The sequence below is a fragment of the Vanellus vanellus genome (genome assembly GCF_965231255.1).
Source record: "Vanellus vanellus genome assembly, chromosome: 25".
Classification (NCBI taxonomy): domain Eukaryota; kingdom Metazoa; phylum Chordata; class Aves; order Charadriiformes; family Charadriidae; genus Vanellus; species Vanellus vanellus.
Window position 1 is genome coordinate 5008852 of NC_138930.1, and position 22759 is coordinate 5031610.

The window sequence follows — 22759 nt, forward strand, 5'->3', positions numbered from 1 at the left end:
GCCATGGCGGCAGCAGCGCCGGACCACCCCGCTGTGCTCAGCGCGTGCCTCCATGCCCGCCTGCAGTGCCACCCGCCCCGGCCATGGCCCACCCTGCGCCCGCTGCCAGCCCGGGGGGTGTGTAAAACCAAAGAGGCCACTACAGACACTGCCCCACGGCCACGGCGCTGCCCCTGCAAATACCTAAAGCTGCGGTGGAAACACATCCAGCCCTACACCACCCCAGCGCCAGAGATGAGGCTGCTTTGCTTTTCCACCCCGCTCTGTCACTGCCCTTCACGCGTCCCTTTGGTCTCGGCCAAGCGGTCCTCGCCATGACACGGGGGCAGGCCGGTGCCCGGCCGTCCCTGTCCCTGTGTCCCCCAGCCCCCAGGAGTCACCGATCTGCTCCTGGCAGGACCAACCGGCACCGGTATTGCTAGAAAAAGTGCATCGGAAAATGAACTGTAAACGCATTTCCTCCCCAGCCCCCCCGCCCCACACACACCCCAGCGCTGCTCACCGTACCGGAGACCGCACCACTCGTCACCAAAGGCGTTAACGAAGGGAGGGGGGGGACCCAACGGGGGACATGGAGCAGGAGGGGGGGCCTAAAGGAAGAGCAGAATTCAGTAACACTGAAGATGACGGTCAAAGACTGACGACTCAGCACTCTGCACCGAGACTCACTTTAAATTAACTTAAGAGACAAAGAAGCAACAGAAAAAAAAAAAAAAAAAAAAAATTCCTCCTTAGCCCACTGCTCTCGAAATTGTCTTCTGCTTCTTCTGACAGCGACGGGTCAGAGTCTTTAGAGTTGATCCCCATTTTCAAACTAGTTAGAGACTCAAAAGCAAGTGACGCTCTGGATTTGTTTCGGTTTCTTTTTTTTTTTTTTTTTTTTTTTTCTCTTTTTGACGGACGCAGGAACTTCAGCGAAGTTGGGCTTGGTTCGAGTAAACGGCCACGCGCTGGGCGAGTGGCGGAGGAAAGGACAAGCAGTTTGGGGAGGCCCCGCTCCCCGCCTGCGCGTGGGGCGCTGGGGGAGGCCGTCTGGCTCGGCCCCCCCCCGTCCCCGTCCGAACCGAGAGGCCGCCGCCGCCGGCTCCGCAGGTCAAGATCCAGCCATGGCCAGAGGGAGAGGAGCCATCGCGCACACCGCTCCACCCGGCCTGGCAGCTCACTTGCGACGCTTGGTGGTTTTCCTCTTCCTTCTCTTGAAGAAACAGCAGCACCTGGGGACAGAGGGGACCCGGTCAGTGCCCGGGCCCGGACACGGACGGGTTCAGCGGCCCCACGGTCAGGGCAGAGCCCGTGGTGGGGGACGGAAACCCCTCGGTGTCTTGGTGAGCCCCACATGGGCACAGCTGCTCCAGGAAGTGTCCCTGGCACATGGCAGGGGCTGGACAGGGAGCACCATGATGGCCATGGCAAGTGACACTGACCAGGGCGAGTGATACTGACCACTGCACGCAGCGCCAGCCATGGCAAACGCCAGTGGCCGGAGCCGGGGCTGGGCAGGGGCTCCCGGAGAGGGAATGGCCCCGGATCTGTGCATGCCCCCCTGTGCTTGCTTTGGGGAGGACGTGTGAGCCCCGGGGCTGGGCAGGGTGAGGTGGGAAGGGGCTGGGGGTGACCCTGCTGGGACACCCCTGGGAGGGTCCCAGGGAAGAGCAGTAGTTGCTCTAGAGCTGAGCTGTTTTTTGTTCCCGGAGGGAACAGGACAGGACAGGACATCACACGGCAGCTGCCGAAACCCACATCCATCCCAGCCCCGACGAGAGGGAGGCAGCGGGGCTTACTTTGTATCGTCTGTCACCTCCACCTCGGTGGGGGCTGTGATGGGGGCGTTCGAATGTCCTGCCGTCGGGTCATCCGTGTTCAGCTCTCCGTTGGTGGAGCTCATCACCTGGGGAGAGGTGAGCGTCAGCGCAGGGCAGCCCACGGGGCACCGGCCAGTCCTCGGCCACGTCCCCTGGCCTGCGGCAGCTGTGTCCCGGAGAGGTGCAGCCCCAGGAAGCGGCACAGCCCCCCTGTGCCAGGAGCACCAGGGTCCCCACACAGGGCAGCAGGACGGTGCCCTTGCCCAGACAGCGGTGCTCAGCATCGGTGCTGAGCACTCCCAAGCAGCCCCATCGCACAGAGGGCATAGATCCCCTCAGCGTTTCTGGGAGGATCCTGGCTCCTGGGCATCCCTGCACACCCCACCAGGAGAGGGGCTTACTGGCAGCCAGCTCCAACGTGCCCGGGAGACATGGTCCCAGGAAGCCGTTAGCTCCGAGGAGACCCTGCCATAGCCGAGCGACTGGACACAGCTCTTGCTCCCCAGCCCCAAGCCTCAACACCGCCGGGCCCTGCGGGACCCAGCCCAGTGCCCACCCTGTGGGCTCCTGCCGGCCTCGCGGTGCTCCTGAGCTCCTGCCCACTCACCGGAGCAGCGGGGCCATGCGCGGTGCCGAGGCCGAGGAGATCCAAGTCACCAAAGCGAGGACGGGGTTGGCACAGGCAACGGGGACTTGCTCGAAAGCCCTCTCCTGTGCCCAATGCCCCCAGGCAAAGCCAGGAGCTTCCTGGGGATGCGCAGGCCAAAGGATTGCCAAGCTGCTCGTCCCCAGCGAGGAGGCTCGGCCTTACTCAGACTCATGGAGGAGCTGCCATCCGACAGCCACAGTGCCCAGCCGGCAGAGCTACGTCAAGCTACAGCCCCCCCCCAAACAAGCCCGAAGACCCCTGTGCGTCACCAACACCCCCCTGCAGTGCCGGGCGCAAGCGGAGGACGGGGGGAGGTTTGCAGAGCGAGAGCAGGCAGCAGCCACTGTGGCAGGGAGGGGACGTGGTACGGGAGGAGCTGGGCAGAGCATGAACTGGCCCCATGGTCTGCTCCAGCCCCGAGACAGCAACGGCAGGAGCCGGGCCTGAGCCCAGGACAAAGCACTGGCAGAGATTCACCGCGGAGCAGCAGGAACGAGCAGCAGCAGTGGGGACAGAAGCAGAGACGGAAGAAGCAGCACAGGTCCAGCCGGGGGGACCCACCATGGATGCCCCCTCATCTGCGTGGGTTGAACCCCACCAGCCTGAGCGGCAGAGGGCAGAAGGCTGCGAGGGTGGCGAGCACGCGGCCGACGGCGCGAGTGCACGACCGAGGCAGGGAGCCGAGGCTGAGGACTGCCCAGGGAAAGGGAGGAGAAGCAGGGCTTGAAGCCATCCCCCCAGTCAAACAAGGAGGCACAGGGAAGTCTCCACGTGGGATAAGGCCGCAGTGTCCGGCACTGCTGGGACGAGCGGCACTGGGGGCAGAGCCTGATGCCCACTTGACTGCTCGTGCTGCCGCGTGGCACAGAGTCAGCGCTTCGTCCATCTCTATTCGCCCTCCGAGTCCCAACTGCAGCACCGAGGGAGCCCGGCAGCCTCTGGGAAGCAGCGCCAGCCTCGTCTGCCAGCCGTGAGCATCACGCACCACAGGGACAGGGCAGCACAGCCCCGTGGTCCACGTGCTGCAGCCCAGGAAGACCCTGGGCACACGTGGCCCCAGTGCTGCCCGGGGGCGGGGGAGCAGGGCTGATCCCCCGGCACGGCCGGCAGACACACATCGGCTTGTGCCCGGCTGTACGGGCAGGTCGCGTGGCGCAGGTTGGCTCTGCTCCCTCCCGCGCCCGCCCCTGCCCTCGGCGCGTGGTTGCATGTACCTGGACGGACCCCCCGAGCCTGCCGGCTGCCAGGTGAGCTCCCAAAGGCTCCTCGGCAGGCTGCCCACTGGCCTGAGGATCCCACAACTCCGTCCCCTCGGGCGGCTGCTCGCGACAGGCAGGAGGAACAGAATGAAAAGAAACAAAAGAAAAGAAAAGAGGAAGAATGGGGAAGAGAAGGAAGAGGTGGAGGGAAAGGGCAGGGAGAAGAGTGGCAAAGGGAGTCGAGAAAATAAGACATGCAAAAGCAAAAACATGACCGGAGCAGCTCGAGTTTGTGATTGCGGAGGGCACCCGCGCAGCACCATCCCGGCGGCTCCCCAGAGCGGTCCCTGAGGTGACACCGTAGGGTCTGCATCCTCCCTGCCACGTACACGCACACACGCACCCCCTAGCAGCGGAGCACCGGACACGTCCTCTCCGGGCAGCTGAGGGCACACCGCCCTGCGGAACATGGCCAGCCCCGCGCAGGGCCGGTGGCTGCATTTCGCAGCGTGCTGGGACAGCAGTGTCGCTCGCCGCATGGGGAGATGCAGCCGGGCCGAGGCGGTGGTGACAGCCACTCTCCCGCGAGCGCAATGTTCCGAGGCTGACACGGATCCTTGTGGGGTGACTGCGAGGAAGCGACCTGTGCTGCTCGTCGAGGGTACTGGGCTCCTCAGGGTTGCCAAACCCTCGCCATGGTGAGCATGGCACACCCCTCTGCATGCCCGGGTTGGAAACTGCTCCCACGCTGTGGGAGTTTTGTGTTTTGCTTTTCCCACGGCCCTCTAGAAGGGCTGTTGAACACGGCAGAGCGCAGATCTTACTGGGAGCAAGTTCCCAGGAACGAACCAGAGGTGCTTTGAAGACGTTGCCTTCTCCCTAAGGAAGCGCTGCCCAGCGAGAGCCAGGGCTGTCCCAGGCTCCTTGTGCTCGGCCCAGAGCAGCGAGGGGCACCGCTGGGCTGATACACGGGTGAGGGAGCACAGGGTGCTGCACCCTCAGCTCCAGCCCATTTGCAGGTGCTCTGCTCCCTGTTGAGGTTCAAGGCAAGAGGACGAGGGTCTGTAGAGGACCGCTGGGGAAACGTGCGAGGTTTGCTCTTGAAGGCAGCAGTGCCAAAGCCGTGTTTCCTGCACCAGGGCAGGCCACGGCATCGGAGAAGGGCCGGGCAGCCCAGCCCCTTTCCCACAGCGACCCAGGCAGGGAGCTGCCTGCACAGCTCTGCCCGTCTCCCTGCCCCGGGCTGCTCCCAGCTCGGCCCCACATGCCCTGCCAGTTCCCAGGGCAAAGCCAACCCCGCTCTCCAGCACGGGGCCACACGCTGCCAAGCTGCCCCATGAATCCCCCCCGAGGCCCGGGCAGCCCCCTCCCTTGTCCCATGTCCCCACCTCACTGATGAAAGCGGCATCGCGAACAGAGCAGCACGTTACTCCCGTGGGGATGTGGCACCGGGGACAAGGTCCTTAGCGCAAGGTGGCTCAGCCTGTACCATGCCCATGCCCACTGGCCAGCGCTAAACCCTGCAGCTTGCCAGCTGAAGGCCAGGCCTGGCGCTTCCCTGCAGTGCCACAGCCTCCCATGGCTGCTTCCTCTCGCTTCTGCCAGGCCGCCTGGCCCCGGGGTCACTGCCCAGGTCCCCCTGCTAGTCACAGACCCAGACCTGCAGGGAGGAAGCCGTCCCACAGACAGCACTGGGCAGAAAACGATGCCCCAGTCCCTGCCTCCAGCCAGAGGCCCCGCTGGGCTCTGTGGGTCTGTGGAGCAGAAGCCCGAGCTGTGCACGACCGCGGTCCCGCGCCCTGGCCAGGGCAGTGCTGCCGCTCACCTGGTGTTTGGTGTGTGGCTGTGCTTTGTCTCCTCTGTTCGGGGGCTGCACCTGCACCTCGCTGTGCATCGTGCCGATGGGGGTGGGCTGGGGACACGACCAGGACAACATCAGCCACGGCACAGCATCCCTCCTGCCGCCCCGCACCCCCTGAACCAACCTCTGGGCAAACATGCAAAACACCCCAGAATCGGGGCTTTATCCCAGCCCCTACCCCCGCCCCAGCAGCTCCACGCTTGCGCTTGGCTGTAGTGAGCCCACGGAGGGTGCCTGTTGCAAAAAGCAAGGTGCCAACTCGACTGCTGGGTTCCCCTTAGCTCCAGGAGCGTCAAATTTCTGTGTCACAGCTTTAACTCATTGGCACGACAGCCCCGGCTTGGAGCTGGTGCCGGTGTCGGGTGAGGACTGGTGGAGCTGATTTCTCGGGCACGGATGTACATGGCAGGGACAACTGCTGACCTGCATCCTCCCTGGCTGCTGCCGCAGACCACGCTGACTCCCCACCACATTGCCCACCGCCCTCCGGGTGCCCTGGGGCCCAGCACCCTCTGCCCGTCCCCGCTCCCTCACCACTCACCAGGGGTTTTCCTGCCCAGTCGTATTCATAGTCGAACACGTAACCGTTCCTCTCGAACAAGTCTGTGAAGAGCTTCCGCAGGTAGTCATAGTCCGGTTTCTCGAAGAAATCCAGCCGCCGCACATAGCGCAAGTATGTGGCCATCTCCTCTGCGGGGACAAAGCAGGCTCAGTTGGGGCAGGGGGACAAGATGCCAGGCCAGCGGGCTCTGGGGCCAGGCTGGGGCCAGGGACAGGCCATGCAGAGTGTCCTCACCTGGGAAGTTCTCACAGAGCACCTCCACTGGAGTGGCTCTTTTGGTGTCACCGATCTTCTGATACCTCTCCTTTAACGTGTCGGCCTGGCAGAGACAAGGAGCAGGTCAGCATGAGGGCCAGGCATGTCCCGGGGAGACACTGGGTGCGGTCAGACCACGAACAGTTTTTTGGTCCCCCTTTTCCAGGTAACAGCGAGAGCTCATTCCCAGGGAATCCCCTTGCCCAGGGCAGGTCTGGAGGACAAATGCTGGGGAGTGCAGTTCCAGGACACCCACTGTGAGAGCAGCTGGGATACCCGCACCGTGGGAGGGACACCTACAGCCACTCAGCACAGCAAGGACCTGGCACAGAGCTCAGAGCAACAGCCCCGGCAGCTGGTGGGGTGCCAACCCTCTAACACGCCGGGGGTCAAAGCTTTCCCCTCCCCGCACCCTGATGCTGACCATGCCAGGACAGAGCCAGATCCACGGGGCAGCCGTGTCCAGGGACAGTGGGAGATGGCAGTTACCTTGAGGCCTTGCCAAGGGAGGCTCCCGCGGAGGAAGTACATAAACATGTGCCCTAATGCTTCCAGGTCGTCCCTGCGGCTTTGTTCTGCATGGAGAAAAAAAGACACGGGCACGTTCCCATTACAGCCACCTTCCCTGTCCCTGCCAGAGCCTGCAGCACCCCAAGTCCCCTGGACAACATCCCAGGCTGAAGAGCAGGAGAGGCAGTTTGTCCCCAGCCCCACCTCTGGCAGCAGGGAGCTCACACCCTGCGGTCCCCTTCCCTTTCCCTTTCGGCCAAGAGGCAGAGCTGGCCGCAGTGTGCACACACCTTTCCCGAGGTGGGTGTTGATGCTCATGTAGCGTGCTGTCCCTGTCAGGCTCTTGTGCTCTCGGTAGGGGATGTGTTTTTTGGTCTCGGGGTCAATATACTCTTTGGCCAGGCCAAAATCGATGATGTGGATGGTGTGCTGCCGCTTGCTGCCAGGCCGCCCCACCAGGAAGTTCTCTGGCTTGACATCTCTGTAGATCAGGCTTTTGGTGTGGACATACTCCATCCGTGTGATCTAGGGGCAGAAGGAGACATCAGCACCACAGCAGAGACACAGCCGGCATCCTCCATGCATCCCTGCACCTTCCTCCCCCCGACTCTGCTCCAACTGCCTTGTCCCCAGCCAGCAATCTTGCTCCCATCAGCTCATACGTCACCCTGGGTCAAAAGGATGAGCACAAGTCCTCCAGCCCTGGGAGACAACCTCAGTCTGGCCGAATCTCGGCCACACAGTGAGAGACACTCAGCTGCGCTCAGAAAGGGGCTGCGTGAGGGTGAGGGAGAACCCTCCTACATCAGGGAGAGGGTGAGGTACGGGATACAGCAGTGGGCAGTGCCTCCTGTGGACTGCTGGGTACTGGCTCACAGGGTCCCCACACAGCCCGACCACGGTGCCCACGCACCACCCCGCTCCCCCGTGGCGGTCTGTGGCCAGGCGAGCTGTGACGAGCCGTGCAGAGCCGCCGGCGAGGCGGAAGGTGCTGCGCTCACCAGCTGGATCGCGATCATCAGGACGGTCTTGAGCGTGAAGGTCCGATCACACAGATCAAAGAGATCTTCTAGGCTGGGTCCTAGCAGCTCCAACACCATGGCGTTGTACTTCCCGCAGGGGCCAAAGTAGTAAACCTGAGGAATTCCTTCTGCAAGAGATGGAGCAGGGGCTGTCAGGGGTTGCAACAGAGCTGAGCAGCACACAGCCGTGCTGTCACGGCCATGCCATTGCTGGAGCCGGGACGGGGGGCTGCAGATGGGGGGATGTCTCTGCACTGCCCTCCCTCTGCGCCACAGACAGCCTGGCTCTGCTCTTGGCAGGAGGGCGAAGGAGGGAGCTCCATCTGCATCCCTGACTGCTGCGGGGGAGGTGTGTGTGTGGGGAAAGAACTAAATAAAAAGGGATCAAAGATTAGACGTGGCTCTGTGTAAAATCGGCCTCTCCCAGCCGAGCAGATGGGCAGGAATCGCTCATGCCGGGGAGGGAATTTGCAGAGTCACATTTAGAGGAAGCCTCCCTTTCCTAGCCGTATCGCCTGGGCGGCCAGCTCCCCGTGGCAGCGCAGCCCGGCCCCATACCTGCATTGCCGAGCTGTTTGTAGAACCGATACTCCAGGTGCAGCTGGGGGGCCCGGGATTTTATGGGTTCCTTGGAGGAGAGAAGGAGAACGGTTAAGGCTGTTGTAGGGAGCAGGATGTTAGGGAGGTCTGGGTGTCAGACACCTCCTTCACATGCTGGCAGCAGCTGGACTGAGAGCATTTGGGGTTGAGAAAAACTAGTATAAAAGGGAGATGAAGCCTCAGGGGATGATGAGAGAAAACCAGCCCATATGGGAGCCAGAACCGCCCACTCCAGAGAGATCTGGGGGCCGGGGTAGACATTAATGGAGCAGGTATCTGTGGGGACCACCCTCTCCTGGAGTCCTCTCTGCCACCGGCACCGGCTGAGCTCAGCACAGGCCACTGTGAGGTCCTGAAGAAGCAAAGACCCAGCCCTTCTCTCCCTGGGCCCAGATCACCCCACCTGCAATGACGTGTGTTGCTTTGCCTGCCCTCAATTCCTAGCGGTGAGCGCCGCTCCCTGCACAACCACCCATCCATCACCTATCGCAACCCACTCTTAACAGCCTGGGGAGGGTGAACAACCTCCTTCCCAGGTGGCCTGAACGTCGCTGCCCTGACCACGGGGGGACTCACCAATTTGATAGCTACGTATTCGTTCGTGTAGAGGTTCTTTCCTGCAGAGAGAGACACGAAAAAAAGGCAATTGAAAGCAACTGAGCCTTTGCATTAACCCCACATAACACTCGCCGCAGTCCCCTGAGGGCTCCTGGGCTGCAGAACATCCCGAACAGGTTCGGTGGCTCTCACAACACATAAACAGGCCTAGAGGCATGAGCAGGAGCAGGAACCCACTGTGGGGAGTTGCAACACGCCCGCTAATTACCCCCAGATGGGGTGCCTGGACTCCTCTGGGATGGGCAGGCTGCTGGGGGGCCGGAGCCAAGTCTGCTGGGAGGGGGCAACGTCCCAGTCCAGGCCTGCAGGGATGTGACTGGCCAAGGCAGGAACAAGGCTGGGACCTGCTGTTTCTCCCACAGAAGGGGAGCATGGAGAGGGGCCACCCTGCTCTGGGACGGCTGTCCAGAGCTGAGGGATGCTGCTTTGTGGGCAGCGGGACCACGCAGAGGGTGGCAGGGAGGAAGGAGCCCCAAGAGCACTGGGGTAGCTGGAGGCATTGCAGCTGGCCATGGTTTGAAGACACCGCAGGTAGGTGGAAAACCCTTCCCCAGGACTGGGGTCACTCCTGGGGATGGTGTGCGTGTGTGTGTGCGCACACACGCACACGTGCGACTCAACCTCATCCCTCAGGATGCTCCCACCCACCCGAGGGCGCAGGGGAAGCCAGCAGCAGACCCACAGCACGGCCCAGACCATGCAAGGAGGAGCTGAAGGCACCGATGAGCTGTGGGGAGGGCCAGACAACTGCCTCCAAGTGCCCAGGAGAGCTGGAAGGGCAGCTGTGCCACCCCGAAACCCTGTAAATGACTTCCTAGAGTTATGGGAGTTTTCACACCCATAACCACAGAAAGCTTAAACTAACAGTGTCTGCACATCGTGCTGCTCACCCCAGCAAGCCAGGAGGGCATGAGGGAGGTGTTACACCCAGCAAGCATCAGTACAACCACTGCCCCCGGTCCACAAAGGCAAAGATTAAAGAAGTTTGCAGAAACATCTGAGTGCCCTTTCTGCCAGAGCCCTCTAGGACACCGGAGAGATGGAAATTAACTGCAGCAGGTTCCCTTCCATGGCACGCAGAGCCAGCAGACATGCGATCCCCCTGCCTGGCATGTGCGTATCTGATAGAGCTGCATCTGTCTCCTCGGATTTTCTCCAAGCAATTTGCTCAGGGAAACAAGCTCCTCCTGGCATAAGATTTCATCTGCTCCGACTGCTGCTCTCCACCTGAAGCAGCAATAAATCCTTGCCGGGTGACATCAGAGCCAGCTGCTGAGTGCCAGAGTCAGTGGCAGGATTACGGGAAGAAGGGATGAATGGGAGATATTAATGGAGCGGCTCCTCCCAGGGAAGGGCACTGCAGCCAAGGAGGGGCTCAGTCCTGTTCCCTCGCTGACCATCTCCCATCCCAGGGGACCTCTGCCAAGCCACTTTGTCTCCTGCCTCTGCAAAACCAAATCCCTTCACAGCAATTAGGAAGTAGGCGATTAGGGAGGGAGAAATGTCTGGCTAACACAAGTACATGCCAGACCCAGGGTTTCTGGCCCATCACAGACCAATGTTTCCCAGGGAGGAGGTGGGATATCCCCCAGATCCATGTATGGCTCCAGAGAGGAAACTCTCAGATCATTGGGAACGTGACTGGGGCAGGGAAGAACTGAAATCCCGATGGACCCCAGTGCAGCCCCCTCACCCCCAATGTGAGCACAGTCACCTCTCAACAACTCAACAGAGAGAGAAGGCAGCAAGCTGGCAGGGAGGAGAAGCGCGTGCAGGCGGCTTATCTTCCACGCACCGGGACCTCTGTGTTTTGCAAACAATTGCAAGGGAGAGCAAAACAGCTTCGCACGCCGGCCGGGATGCAGGGGCAGACAGAGCCCAGCCAGGCAGGCACGGTCCTGCCTGTGACGACGGCACAGGGTCCCCACATGCTTTCCGACTAAGGTGGGCTCCGGCCTCAGGGCCGTACAGTTCAGTCCAAAAAAAAAATCACTGCTGCCTTCAGGGCAGTAACTTGCAACCAGAAAACTCACAGCTAGGTTTTCCCTGAGGTTAGGCTGGGTCTGAAGAGGGGAAAAAAAATAACATGGCAGGATAGCTGCCACCCTGCCAGAGGGGCACTGCAAAACGGGCACAGCAGAGCATGGCTGGAGAAGGGAAGAAGGCAGGAGCATCCCCAGCAGGGCTCTGCCTGGAGATGTCCACCCCTGTCCCTGTTACATGGCATCTGTCCTGTCCCCACCATGCTGGCCCCCCTGTGGCTCACTGGCAGAGAAAATTATCCCCAAAAGCATTCTGGGTGCTGGCAGCCCTCTCCCAGCCCAACAAATGAGTTCAATCGTTTGATACCCCCATGGTTCATCCCTTCCTGTAACACTCGGAGGGCTTGGACAGAGATGCCAGATAAGACGGGGGAGCAGAGAGAGCGCATGGATCATTGCTGCTGTCTAACCACCACCATCCTCTTCCCATTTCCTGATAAAAAAAAAAAAAGATGTGAAGAGCAGAACTGGCCTATCATGAGAAAAAAAAAACGCAACAGGAAAGAAAAAGCCAAAGAGCAAGTAGGCAGGGCTGCGGGGTCCTTCCCCCGGCAGGGAACTCCTCCGTCCAGCTCCGGGAGCAGCTCCTGCAGCCACCCCCAGCCGCCCGCTCTGCTGAGCGCTCACTGAGGACGGTAACTTTAACAGCTAAAACGTGTTGGAGTCCACAGACTGCCCCAGGGGAGGACACAGGCAGGCAGCACTGCAGAACGCACAGAAGAAAAGGTGCTTTTGAAAGAAGAAGAAAAGAGAAAGTGGCAAGATGAGCAGCAGAAAGCAAATATTTGCATTTGCAGAGAGGCCTTTGCCCAGCTCAGCGCTGGCGGCTCCTCCGAATCCAGCTGCCAGCACCTGCAAGACACGGCCTGCCTGGTCAGAGCTGAGCCAAAGGCACCCATCGGAGGAGGCGGCCAGATCCGGGGTCGTATCACATTTAAAAGTCAGACGTGGCTTTCTCTTAACCGTGTGCTAACACCCAAATCATCCCCCTCCCAAAGGCCAATTTGGCAGCAGGGAGATCCGGCACCTGCTCCTGCACATCACGGCGGCCCAAGGAGGAGCTGAGCTCTGTGCTGGGCTCCCAACTGGGTCCCCATCCAGCGCCAGCCCCTCGGTCACAGCACGGCATGGGGCACAGCACCACACCAATGGTGCCGGGAGACCCTGCGCAATACAGCCCTGCCTGCAGCAGGAGCACAGAGTTGTGCCTGGGCGCTGGGACCGGCAATTTGGCTTCCCCGATCCTCAGGCGATGCAGTCAAGGAGTGCGGGAGAAGGCAGCTCTGTGCAAAGGCATCCAGGCACCAGCCCAGCGCTGCAAGCACTGCAGACCCGGCAACATAAGCTGCATCAGTCCAAGCAAGGGTAGTTCCTTGAAGCACTGGGATTTAATACCATCAAAAAAAAAAGTAGTTATTTTAGGGTTTGACCTTCCTCTAGAGGAGGCTCTGAAAGACCAAGAGGGAAAACAACCATGAGCTATTAGCAAGGGAGACAAGAGGAGCAGCCAGCGTGTGGGCTCTTCTCTCCCACAGTCTCCTCCGAAAACACCCGTGGGCCGCCTTCAGCACGTGGTGAGTCTGCGGCTCCGACCAGCCAGCGGGGCTGAGCCCTGCGCCGTACGTGCACGTGTAAAGAGGTCTCTGCGGAGCTGAAGAGAGAAGGGTGTCATGCACAGCGCGCTAACCCCAGCTGGCATTTTCTGAAGGTACCTTTTGTGGCCCCTGAGAAGTAACCCCCGCGAGTTCCCAGGAGGCTGCAGGCCAGGGGTGAGAGCCACAGCTCAAGAGAGCTTGGGAATGTCCCCAGTGCTTGCACGTGACCATTCAGCTGGGACATGGCCCCAGCCCAGCTGTAGTACTGACCTGCTGCTGCCTCATACACCGCACAAGGACCCACCCCCCTCATTTTCCTCCCTCCAAAACTCTGGTTTTACTTTTTCAAAACAAGTTAATTTCCAGCCTTTAACTTCGAAGGAAAACATTCGCTTTGTTTCCAAGCTGCCATTAGAAATGAACGCACCAGGCTGGGGGAGAGGCACCAGCACAGGAAAGCCGCCAAAAGCAGACTTGCAGAAGGTTATTGTATGAAGAACAGAAGCAGCAGCCTTTGCTGGGTCCCTGGTCCCCCCCCCCATCCCATTCCCGGCCTGACATTCCCCGAGGCAGCTCCATGGCACAGCCTCACCAGAGCACCAGCTTTGAGCCAGGCTCGGGAGGGGGCCGTTGGGGAACCCCCTGCCCAGGCAGCCCAGCAGGACCCACAGCAGCTCCTGGCTCCAAAGCATGGCTGGGAGGAAGCCCAACACCAGGCGGAGCTCAGGGAAGGGGGCTTGCGTAGCACCCAGGTGCTTCGGGCTCATTTTTGCCCTTTCTGCTGACTGTCTGGGTTTTCCTCATTTCCCCTATCCCAGCGCACTGCAAAGCGCCACCGAGGAACTGCTAAGAGGAGCCTGCCCCAACAAACCCTCGCTGCAAGCAGTACGTGCTGGCCTTGCTCCCAGGGGTGCAGGAGCTGGCAGAGGCAGCAGCCATAGCCCGGTGCCAGGGCACACGAGCCGCGCTCCAGCCATCCCTGCTGCCACCAGCTTCCTACTGCCTTGTGTTTCAGAGGGCAGCACCCAGCCCTGGCACAGAGGCGGGCTGGCTGCAGGCAGTAGATGGGCAGGAGGAGCTGGGGGGGACGGGGGGGGACTGCAGGCAGCGGGTGCTGTCTCGGGCTGCCTTTCGAAAGCCCCAGGAGGAGCCGGGCTGGCGCTCGCCCACAGCTGCAGGCTGTCAGGGAGAGGGATGCTTCGGATGTGCTGGCCAGGGCACAGTGCCCTGCTCGGCCCAGGGTGAAGCACCAGGATGGGGTGACCATTTGCGAGGAACTGGCCAGCAGCGCCGCCTGACTGGGACAGGGACTGGCAATACATTTGTGTAGCGCCCGGGATGCCAAGGCCAGCGTGGACGCGGAGGGGCAGGATCCAAGCATGGCTTTGGCAGCCAGGAAATCCTGCCCAAGTCATTCCCCTTCTGGCTTCCCATAAATGCCTTATGCCAATTTTTTTTTTTTTTTTTAAATTTTATTTTTAAACAAATCACTTTTGACTTTGGACACCTCCATAGCTCAGAGGACACTTGTCCCCCACCTGGGACAGCTGAGCTGAGGCACCCAGAAGGACAGATTGGCACCTGCCTCTCAGCACAGTGGTGAAACTGGGCAAAGCGTTACCTGTTTCAGGAAGAAAACTTCATCTTCCTCCATCCCACAGGGCTGGGAGCCGGAGGAGTCACCTCCTGGCATGTTTTTGCAAGATCTCCTGTTTTTTTACTAAAGGAAAGAGTCCAAAGAAGATTTGGGAGCTTTTAAACACTGAGTTACACTTTGGTCTCTCCAAGCAGCCTGCCTTGAGGAGCGAATACTCCATTCCCAGGGGAAAACTGAGCGTCCAGCAAATGCTGGGGAGCATCCCTGCTCATGCCACCACTTCACAGCAGGATCCCTCTGGTCCCTTGCCATTCAGCTGCAGTTGGGAGGAATCCCTACTTTCTGTGAAGTCCTGAAAGCATTCCTGAGCCCTGACGCAGCCCAGAGGCACACCTAAGGAAGAGAGATGCGATTTTAGGAGAAAAGCCACATAGCTGTGGCTTCTACTGCTGTGATGAGATCTTGTGCTCAGGCCGTTACCACGTTGCAGCTGGGCACTACAGGGTGTGACAGGGCAGGAAAACCACGCAAAGGGACTAGAAGCTTCTCTTGCTGGTGGCAAGGACAAACTCTCACAGCGAGAATCGATCGCTGCAGAGCCCCAGAGCAAAAGCTCTTTGCTTGTCCCTTCAGCCGAAGGGACAAACTCAGCCCAACTGCTCCCAGGCACTGGTGACAGCTCCACTCTGAGCAACCCAGACTGCCAGTTTCACAGATGCTCCTCAGATCCGCGCGAGACTCATGTCCACCTTGGTGCTGTCCACAAAAAGTGAGGGGGGAGGCCAATGCGGGGGATCACGCGGTCCTCCAGCGCTGAGCACACCAGTCAAAGCAACAGCCACAGCCCCAGTTGTTTCAGACTCCTGCCTAGAGTAGGATCTCAGAAGACAGCTCACCCAGAAACACGTACCCGCCATGGAACGTTTGCTGGCAAGCAGGGAAAAGGAGGTGGAAGGACACAGGTAGGCCCTGCAGGGAGGCACCAGCAGCATCCCCAGGGGGTGTCCGGATCCACCTGGGTAGTGAAAGGAGCAGCTGGCATGGCAAAAATCCCTAAATACCTCTCCTTCCACTACACCTGCGCTTGGAGGAAGGATCAGAGCTCCTCACAACACCAGGAGAGGCAGACCCTCCACTGCTGAATGCAGGAACCACTTGGCTGGATTTTAAACAGAGCATTTTCCCAAGCTCTGCAATTAAGTGGCGATCCCATTGGGGAGTTCAGGAACAGGACGGTTTAGCCTGGCACCAGCCAGTCTGTCACACTGGGAAGAGCTAACATTAACTCCCCACAGACAGAGGCGGCCCAGCGAGGTGGGTAAACTCACCCCACCCTCCGCACGGGTGCCGGAGCCGGGGCTGCCGGCAGCACCTCCCGACAGCCTCCCACCTCCTGCTCCTTTTGCACGCAAACAGCCTGCTGAGACGACCACATTTACTGCGGGTTTAGCTCAGAGCTTGGTTTGAAAAGGCGTTGCTTAAAATATCACGGAGCAACAAGACCTACAGCCATCACAGGCTCCCAGCCTGCTCCGGGGACCAGCTCTCTTCCCCCTTCCTAGGGCTCCCAAAGCACTCCCAGCCAAGGCCAATGCTCTGCCTGGCAGAGACTCCATCAACACGTCCAACACGCATTCCTGGAGACATCCAGACTGTGCTGCTGGCACAGCGGTGCCTGGTACTGCCAGGCCTCTCCCAGCTGCCTGACGCCAACTGAGGAGTTAACAGCTTTCTGAAATCCTCCGGGGGCATGCCGAGTCCTTGGGAGAGGAGCAACCTGCCCACCCTTTAAACAAGAGTTTGCTTGAACCGTTTCCTGATAAACTTGGTTCAAAATGGAAAGCAACCATGGAACGTGTTTGGGTTTTATTCAGCACTTTCTCTCTCCCCTGCATAAATTTTTAGGACAGTTTCTGAAACAACCAGTTTCAACAACTGGAGAATTTACCCGGAATAAAATACTGACCCCAGATCAGATGCTTGTCCCAGCAGAGCGCACACCCCCCAGGCCCCCACTCTCTTGAGGCACATGGCGCAGCAGGAGGGCAGCACCCCGTGCACAAGTGGGCTGAGATCTGGTGAGCACACAGCAGCATCTCATGAAACATTACTCACTAAGTGTTCCTGGAATGGGGGGGACACGCAGGCCTGCATGGACCACCACCGCTTCCAACAGACAGCACTGAACTGTAATGCTTTCCTTGACAAAGCCAAAGAGCAATAGGTATGGGGAGGAGACGGGAAACACCTCTGCAATAAGTCCTTTGGGCTGTGACGGGCTTTGAAAGACCAAGCACAGTGTAAAGGGGCTGAGGAAAAGGGAATTCTGCGAAGGAAGCAAGGGCTACCTGCAACATGCAATGCTTCAACACCGTATGACCAGTCAACACCCTTGGTGCTGACAGTCACAAGCATGCGCCAGCTCCTCCTGCCGCAGGAGATGGATGCCAGGGCAACCCCTGCACAAGTAGTTATAGTGAGGACAGAAGAAGGCCCTTCTCACCTAGACGGAGCTCCCCGAAATTGCCGCATCCAATCTTCTTGCCGACCCGGAAGTTGGGACCCACCATTAAGACTCCCGAGTTGGTTCCAGCACTCCGGCTTCCATGACTGCTCCTTCCTCCACCTGTCTTGGACATCCTTTTACCTTCCTCCAGGTCCCCTTTCCCTCCTCTCTTATCAAAATCCATAAGTTTGTGATACCCCGGCCTCTCCACGGTTACGCTGCTGCCATACAAATCCCAGAGCTGCCGAAAGTTGAGGGGTGAGGAGAAAAGAAGCAGGGCTCTTCTTGGTTAATACACCATCACGGTGAGCAGTGGGAGGGTGGGGTGTGGAGAAGGAGGGATAAGCGGCCACCCACGGGTGCTGGGCTACTGAAATGTTAGTGCTTTCCAAGGTCCCGCCGGGATTGTCATCGTCGCCTGTTACAGGGAGTTCTTTGGTGGAGAGAACATCCTGCGGAGAGGGTCCTCCCAGCGTGGCTCCTCGGTCTCCCAGCTGTGGAAAGGAGAGGGAGAAAATTAGCACGAGGAAACAAGGAGGCAGTGGACAACAGGGTGTTGTGGGTCCCAGGCTCCTGCCCCCAGCTCCGCAGTGCTCCTCCAACACCTTCCCTGCGTTACGGATAACTCCCACTACAATGAGGGGTGCCACAACTGAGGGGTGGGAGAAGCTGTGGTACCAGGACCTTGAGAGGGTGCCCCATATCTAAGATGCCGGCATAAATAAATAACTATGAGTCTGGCCACAGCATGAGGTGAAACGCTTGCTGAGCATCTCCAGGTCAGAGCCAGCGAAGAGTCACTTGATGAGGACAACGGCGCCAACAAGGAAGGGCTGCTGGCAGCAGGGAGCCCTTCGGAGGCACCGGCTGAGGTGCTCGGGGCCAGGCTGCCACTGGTCAGATCCGAGAGTCCCCAAGAGCGGAGGACACACGTAAACCACTGCGTTATGGGACAAACCATGCCAGGCGTGCAATTTCCTACGAAGTGAAAAGAGGATATTCTCCCCAGGCAGCTGCTTGCTGGGAGGGTCCCTGTGGGTCCAGAGGCTGTGGCCAGCTGAGTCAGAGTGCTTCCCCCAGCACCAACCTCCATTGCAACTGGGCCGGGCCACCGGTGCCAGGACACGTGGGAGAGGACACAGTCTCTAAGGAGCTGTGCCTGTGTGGGGAATGACCATGCTCAGAGCTCCCATGACAGCCCGCCCAGGCCTGCCGGGCTGGAGTAAAACAGACACCGCTGAACAGGAACCCAGGACTTACTAACACCTCGCTCACCTCCACAGCCACCTCCTGATTGCCACTGCTTCCTCCGCTCTTGCAAACAAACCTTGATTTTAATTGCAAAGCTCAGTGTGAGGCACAGTGGCCAACAGGGCTGCCAGCTCCAGCCTGGCAAAAGCCACTGTGACACTCACTGACGGTAACTGATGGCTGTGGATGCTTGTTTGCTTGGTGGTCACGCGGCACCTTGCCTACCTCATGTATGCAGCTCCCAGCACGGCTGGTGGGAAGTCCCAGGCACAGCGGGGTAACCCGGAGTTCCCCTTGGCCCCCACAAACAGCCAGGGCTCAGCTCAGCCCCTCGAATCAGGGAGCTCCTTCCCCTGTGCACACCCCTGCGCAGTACAGGGGGGTTGGACTAGATGACCTTTAAAAGGTCCCTTCCAACCCAAACTATTCATAGAATCTATGACATCGGCTCCGCACAAGCCCCCCGCCCTGTGCAGTGACTGTGTTCACATGGGTAGAGCCCAACATCGAGGCCACATCGACCCCTCGCTCCCTTCCAGAGGGGTGGGATGACAAGTACTGTTGACCAGCTCCATGCTCAGGGAACCACGTTCCCAAGAGGGAGCTGCGCTCTCCCTCCATCCAGGACTCCCACCAGAGCTGCCTGGGGGGAGGTCAGGCTTGGTTCCTCCTCACAGGGGACACTTGCATGGGAGGTGGATGGAGTGTGCCAGCAGCAGGACAGCCAGGAAGCTAAAAATGGGCTGGAAAGCAGAGAGAGTCAAGCGGGATCCGGGTGCACACTGGGAGGCCATGTGAGAGACAGACACACACATGCATGCATGTCCTGTTTTCTCCATCTCTGGTTTTGCTCCCAGCTCAACCCTCATTGTGTCTGGAGCGAGCCGAGCTGGGAGGCAGCCCCCACCCCTCCCTGGCTGCCCCCCAGCCCTGCTCCCCCTCTCACCACCTTCCTCTGCTCCTCTCCGGGCTCCTGTGATGCCCACCAAGAGCCCTGGCTGCCGTGGCCTCATTACCTGTGGGTTAAACAAGCAAACCCACACCCCTCCAGCACTCAGACTCCAGGAAATGAGCATACTGCAAGTCCTGACGCTTGGCCAAACCCTGTAAAACTTTTTTTATTGGCTCTCAATAGCTATTAATAACAAAAAAAAGGCTTCTTGTGCTAAAGGGTGCATGGGGGGAAACGGGGGAGGGTCTAAGAGCAACAGAGGGGAAAAAGACACCAAAGCCAGAGCTCAGCATGGGAGAAGGACCATGGGCAGGGGAGCTGCCCCATTCCCAGTCCTCGCCCCACACCAAATCCTCACCAGGGCCCACCACACCATCCACAGCACCCTGGCAAATTGCCGCTGCTCTCCAGGAGGGACCGGAGCTGCAGGCACTGAGGCCCAGCTCCTCAGGGCTGTTGCGGGTACATGACACCCACCCGTGGGTCTTGCCTGTTCAAGTACTGGGGAACGAGGCTTTCATGTGGGATGGGAGCCCGCTCCTTCCCCCACAGGCTCCATCCTCCAGGCCAACACCTCCAGAGCATCCCCAGAGGACAGCAGCCCCAGCACAACCTGGCCCTCCGAGGCCACCCCCGGCAGGCCAACACCTGGGGAACATCCTGCTGCACCCAGCATATCTCAGCCAAGGGAAACTGAGGCACACAGAGTCTTGCAGCTTCCCCAAAGGCAGGCAGCTGCGGGCCGGCTCCTGTCCTGACAGCTCCCTTCCCTCCGGCAGCCAACAGTCTCCGTCCCGTGCCAGCAGGAAGCGGGGTGGGAGCGGTAGCGGAGCAGGGCTTCCCTGCGCTTTGTTCTCCCCCAGCCCTGAGCGCACACAGCCGACATGTGATATCCTGCTCATTCTTTGCTCTCCCAATAATTTCCGTCCCGGGTTTGGCGCATGGCGGTGCCCTCCCGCCTGTCTCACACTTCTCCCACCTCTGCTGGCCTCGTGCAAGGGCACCGGGGAGCCATTTCCCCTCGGGACCTCCCAGCTCCCGAAGCAGGCAGCATGGCACGGCCCTCTCGGCATGTTTTGGGAGGCACCTTCCCTGGACATGGCTCCAGCCACACACCGGGGAAGGGGAGGTAGCCAGTGATGCGTGGGTCATGCCACTTCATACCCTGTTTTCGTTCTGAATCAGACCTTTATGTTCTGTCCCAGGGGATTTCAGGCCCAGACTGTTTGCACAAAGTCAGGCAGCCGACAGCCAGAGCAGAGGGAGCTCCAGCCCGGCACTTAGGATTTTTTTTCTTTTTAAAGAGTTATGGGTCAATCTTTGCAAGGGAATTTCAGACAATGGAGCGAGACAGAGCCCTAGCAGAAGGGAAAAAATAAATACTGTTTCCTGCGAGCACTGGGAGACTGTGCTGTCTTCCCCCGGCCCAGACAAACACAGACAGCAGCACAGCGTGACTCTGCCACGCGAGCAGCCCTCCCCAAAGAGCCCAGCTCCAAACCCTGGGTTCAAGCAGCTGGGCCAGTGCAACGACCGTCGACACCACGGCACCGACCCCGGCACTGTGGCTGCATGCCAGCCGGCTACCACGCTGCAATTCCCCCTTTCCCGAAGCCGGGCGGTCAGAGCAGTACGAAGTCACCGAACCGCGTCCGTGTGAGTCAGGCCAGAGCAAGTGATGCTCCTCCAAACTCTGCCCACCAGCCTCCCCCGTGAATGAGCCACGGGGAGCTGAGGCTGGGAGAAATCTATTTTCGCATCCGAAGAGTGCCAAGGAAAGGCACTGGCTCACTCTACCTCGGTACAAAAGCAGGACCTACCTCTCTGTGTGGTGTCAGTGACTGGTCAGGTTTTCCACTCTGTGCCATAAAGAGATCTCTGGCCTTTAAAATTGGGAACAACCTAATTAGAAACAGAAACCTTTGGTAAAATCCCAGGACTCCCACTGCTCTGGAGTGAACAGCCCTGCAAAACCCATGTTTGTTAAAATACACCAGCCTCTGGATGGGCAACAGAGACTCAGATCCACCCCGTCCTGCCACCCCGGGGTAGCAGCACCATAGGGAAGATGCCCCTGATAAAACTGACGGCACATTGTTGCATTAATGAATAGGAATCCTCACCCAGGTTGTCACATCGACGCAAGCAGCCTCAGAAAAGCACCTTCTAGACTGGATTTGTTGGCCTGGTATCAAATCTGATGCAAGATGAGACTAAGAAAACTTCTTTCTCTCTTTGGAGAGAAGGGGAGGAGGGAGGTGGAATAAGGGGAGAAAAAAAAAAAAAAAAGTTGGCCTGAAGTTTGGTAGAAGAAATTCCAAAGCAAGCTGTCGTCTTAAAACAAATAAGCACTGCCCTGCAGTGTTTGCAATGCAAGTGCTCCCAGCCAGGGAACCTGAAAGTGAAATAAACTCCAGACAAGTGCAAGTGACTTCAGCACCTCCCCAAAAGAGAACCACAATAACACTGAAAGTACTATAAAAGGGGCAAAACCCACACTCAAGCAATAACCTGAAACGCAAAGAAGGGGTTCACGGTAGTTTTGTTGAAATACTGGGTTCTTTTTTATTTGCCATCTGGTTTTAAGCATGCCAGGTCTGCTCCAGTCACATTTACAAGGTTTTCCCTGCAGTCATGAAGGTGAGAGAAAGGGATTGGGGGTGTGGGGTTGTTTGTTGGTTTCTTAAAAGAAAAAGTTGCAATTCTAGTGCTAGCCCTTGACTCTGAGACCCGTGACTTCAACTCAAATACCAAGGTTTGGGAAGTTCCTGGCTACATTTGCAAGTATGAAATGCTGAAAAGTTGTATTTTTAAAAATTTCTTTCCTATATAGTGAAACCTCGTGGCTGCCGAGAAAGGACCTGTACAATACCATCTGGGGCACATTGTTCTAGGCCCTTTATACACACACAGTGTTCCTGCCCGAAAGAGGTTACAATTAAACGGGGCAAGACAAAAGAGGGGAAGAGGAGGAAAAAATAGCGGCCGGAGCAGGGAAGTGACTGGCAAAGATCAGAGAGCAGGTCCGTGGCGCTTCTAAGAACAGAGTCTAGGTGTCCCAGACCAGCCAGCACCCCCAGGCGGGTGCGATGCTGCTACCAGCCACAGAGGCTTGACCGTACCGAGCCCTGATCTCTGTAAGCCTCTGGGATGGTTACTTGAAGCTGGTTTCCCCGTGTACTCTGCGCTTTACGAGCAAAAGAGAAACACAGCTGCATCCAGATGAAAGAGAAAGGAAAGCTTCTCGAGAGCACAAAAAAGAAAAGCCCTTGACACTACACAGCTCCAAGTACAGATCACTGCCAATTAAAAGCTAAAAATAATCACAAATACCCCGATGTCCCAAAGGACGACCCATCAGCTGGCTCCCAATACAAAAATCCAGACCAAAAAGCAACCGGTGGCCTTGCACAGCTGAAACCAAAACCCAATAAATTTTAAAAGTTTAAGAGGCAGATGAAGTCTTAGCTTACAAGGAGATCAAAAGTCTTAAAACAAAGCAAGATCCAACATCTTTAAAGTGAGCTGCAGACGGTCCCAGATGATGTCTACAAAGGTTAGTAGCTAAAATGTATTCCAGTCTCCAGCGCCGGCAGCCAACGCTGCTCATGACAAAACGGGGAAAAGCTGTGCCACGACACAGAGGTCTCCAAAAATGAGGGGTCATGGAAAGCCTCACCAGGCTTTCCCCAGCAGACCGCTGTAATGGGTATGGGCAAGTTAGAGGTGGGAGCGGAG

At 58.7% G+C, this 22759-nt stretch overlaps 1 protein-coding gene across 3 annotated transcripts in view; it reads right to left on the reverse strand.

Moving 5' to 3' along the window:
- Nucleotides 1-654: 654 nt before the first annotated feature.
- The window catches only part of CSNK1G2 (casein kinase 1 gamma 2), a 45945-nt gene continuing 23840 nt past the window's right edge, over nt 655-22759 (reverse strand). For 2 of the 3 annotated variants that reach the window (XM_082495245.1, XM_082495244.1), the window contains exons 2-13: nt 16816-17312; nt 9037-9077; nt 8419-8488; nt 7840-7988; nt 7129-7363; nt 6818-6903; nt 6308-6392; nt 6053-6201; nt 5476-5562; nt 3666-3770; nt 1782-1888; nt 655-1214 (exon numbers count right to left, since the gene is read on the reverse strand). In XM_082495245.1, the coding sequence (XP_082351371.1) occupies nt 1160-1214; nt 1782-1888; nt 3666-3770; nt 5476-5562; nt 6053-6201; nt 6308-6392; nt 6818-6903; nt 7129-7363; nt 7840-7988; nt 8419-8488; nt 9037-9077; nt 16816-17002 (1356 nt within the window). In that variant the 5' untranslated portion in view covers nt 17003-17312 and the 3' untranslated portion in view covers nt 655-1159. The remainder of the gene's footprint in view (nt 1215-1781; nt 1889-3665; nt 3771-5475; nt 5563-6052; nt 6202-6307; nt 6393-6817; nt 6904-7128; nt 7364-7839; nt 7989-8418; nt 8489-9036; nt 9078-16815; nt 17313-22759) is intronic. The other variant, XM_082495246.1, reaches the window with a different exon arrangement.